We start from the raw sequence: 791 nt of genomic DNA on the forward strand, positions 1-791 counted from the left end.
TCATTTTTACCTGCATGTATACAGCCCTAGAATGAGGCACTAATAAATGAATGACATACAATAAAAAGACCATTATGACATTTACTTATGTGATAGCAATGTTATGGCAACTTTACAACCACTTAAAATGTGAGACTGAAAATTCAGCCAAGTCAGTTACAGAAGTAGATACTGAAAGCATCTACACAGCTACTTAAAAATGATTGAATAAACATTCAGCCAAGTTCATTTACTGAAGTTGATACTGTGAATGAAAATCCTTTGGGAAGACCACCCACTGAAGATGTGCTGGCTTGAGTACCAATACCTTCACAGATTAATTTTGTAATATCCTCCTTTCTCATGTCTCCATGCCTTGTATCGGGTCACAAAATCTTTGCAATGCCTAAGGAGTCCTTCATCATGTACTCTCTGAGGGCCCACAAAGCAGTAACAACCATGCCATGGGATCCTGGACCATTTGCCAGCCAGTTAGCAGGAAGACGTCCTGAATCATTTATAACTGTATTCTCTTGTGTTGCCATCAGATGTCTCTCCCAGTTGCTTAGAAAAGGTTTATCCAGATTTTCAATGTATCTGAAAAAGAGAAAAAGATAAAAATTACCCCTAAATCACAAAATAAAACAAGCTGACTTCCTATTTCCAATTTTCTTTAAATACTAAAATACTACCTGACTGCTTGAGTTACCCAAGGAAAAATATGCACAGAGGTTTACTGAATGCTTCAATAAAATATGAACTCCTACAACTTTTACTACACATACTGCATAGGAACAGTTATTGTTACAAAC

At 36.4% G+C, this 791-nt stretch overlaps 1 protein-coding gene across 1 annotated transcript in view; it reads right to left on the reverse strand.

Annotated features, from left to right (window-relative positions):
• Positions 1-6: 6 nt before the first annotated feature.
• The window catches only part of LOC119581804 (protein polybromo-1-like), a gene marked incomplete in the record, with an annotated part of 66,711 nt that continues 65,926 nt past the window's right edge, over positions 7-791 (reverse strand). Inside the window, 1 exon segment of the mRNA XM_037929935.1 lies at positions 7-576. Within this exon segment, the coding sequence (XP_037785863.1) occupies positions 366-576 (211 nt within the window).

The sequence above is a fragment of the Penaeus monodon genome, chromosome 15 (genome assembly GCF_015228065.2).
Source record: "Penaeus monodon isolate SGIC_2016 chromosome 15, NSTDA_Pmon_1, whole genome shotgun sequence".
Taxonomy (NCBI): Eukaryota; Metazoa; Arthropoda; class Malacostraca; order Decapoda; family Penaeidae; genus Penaeus; species Penaeus monodon.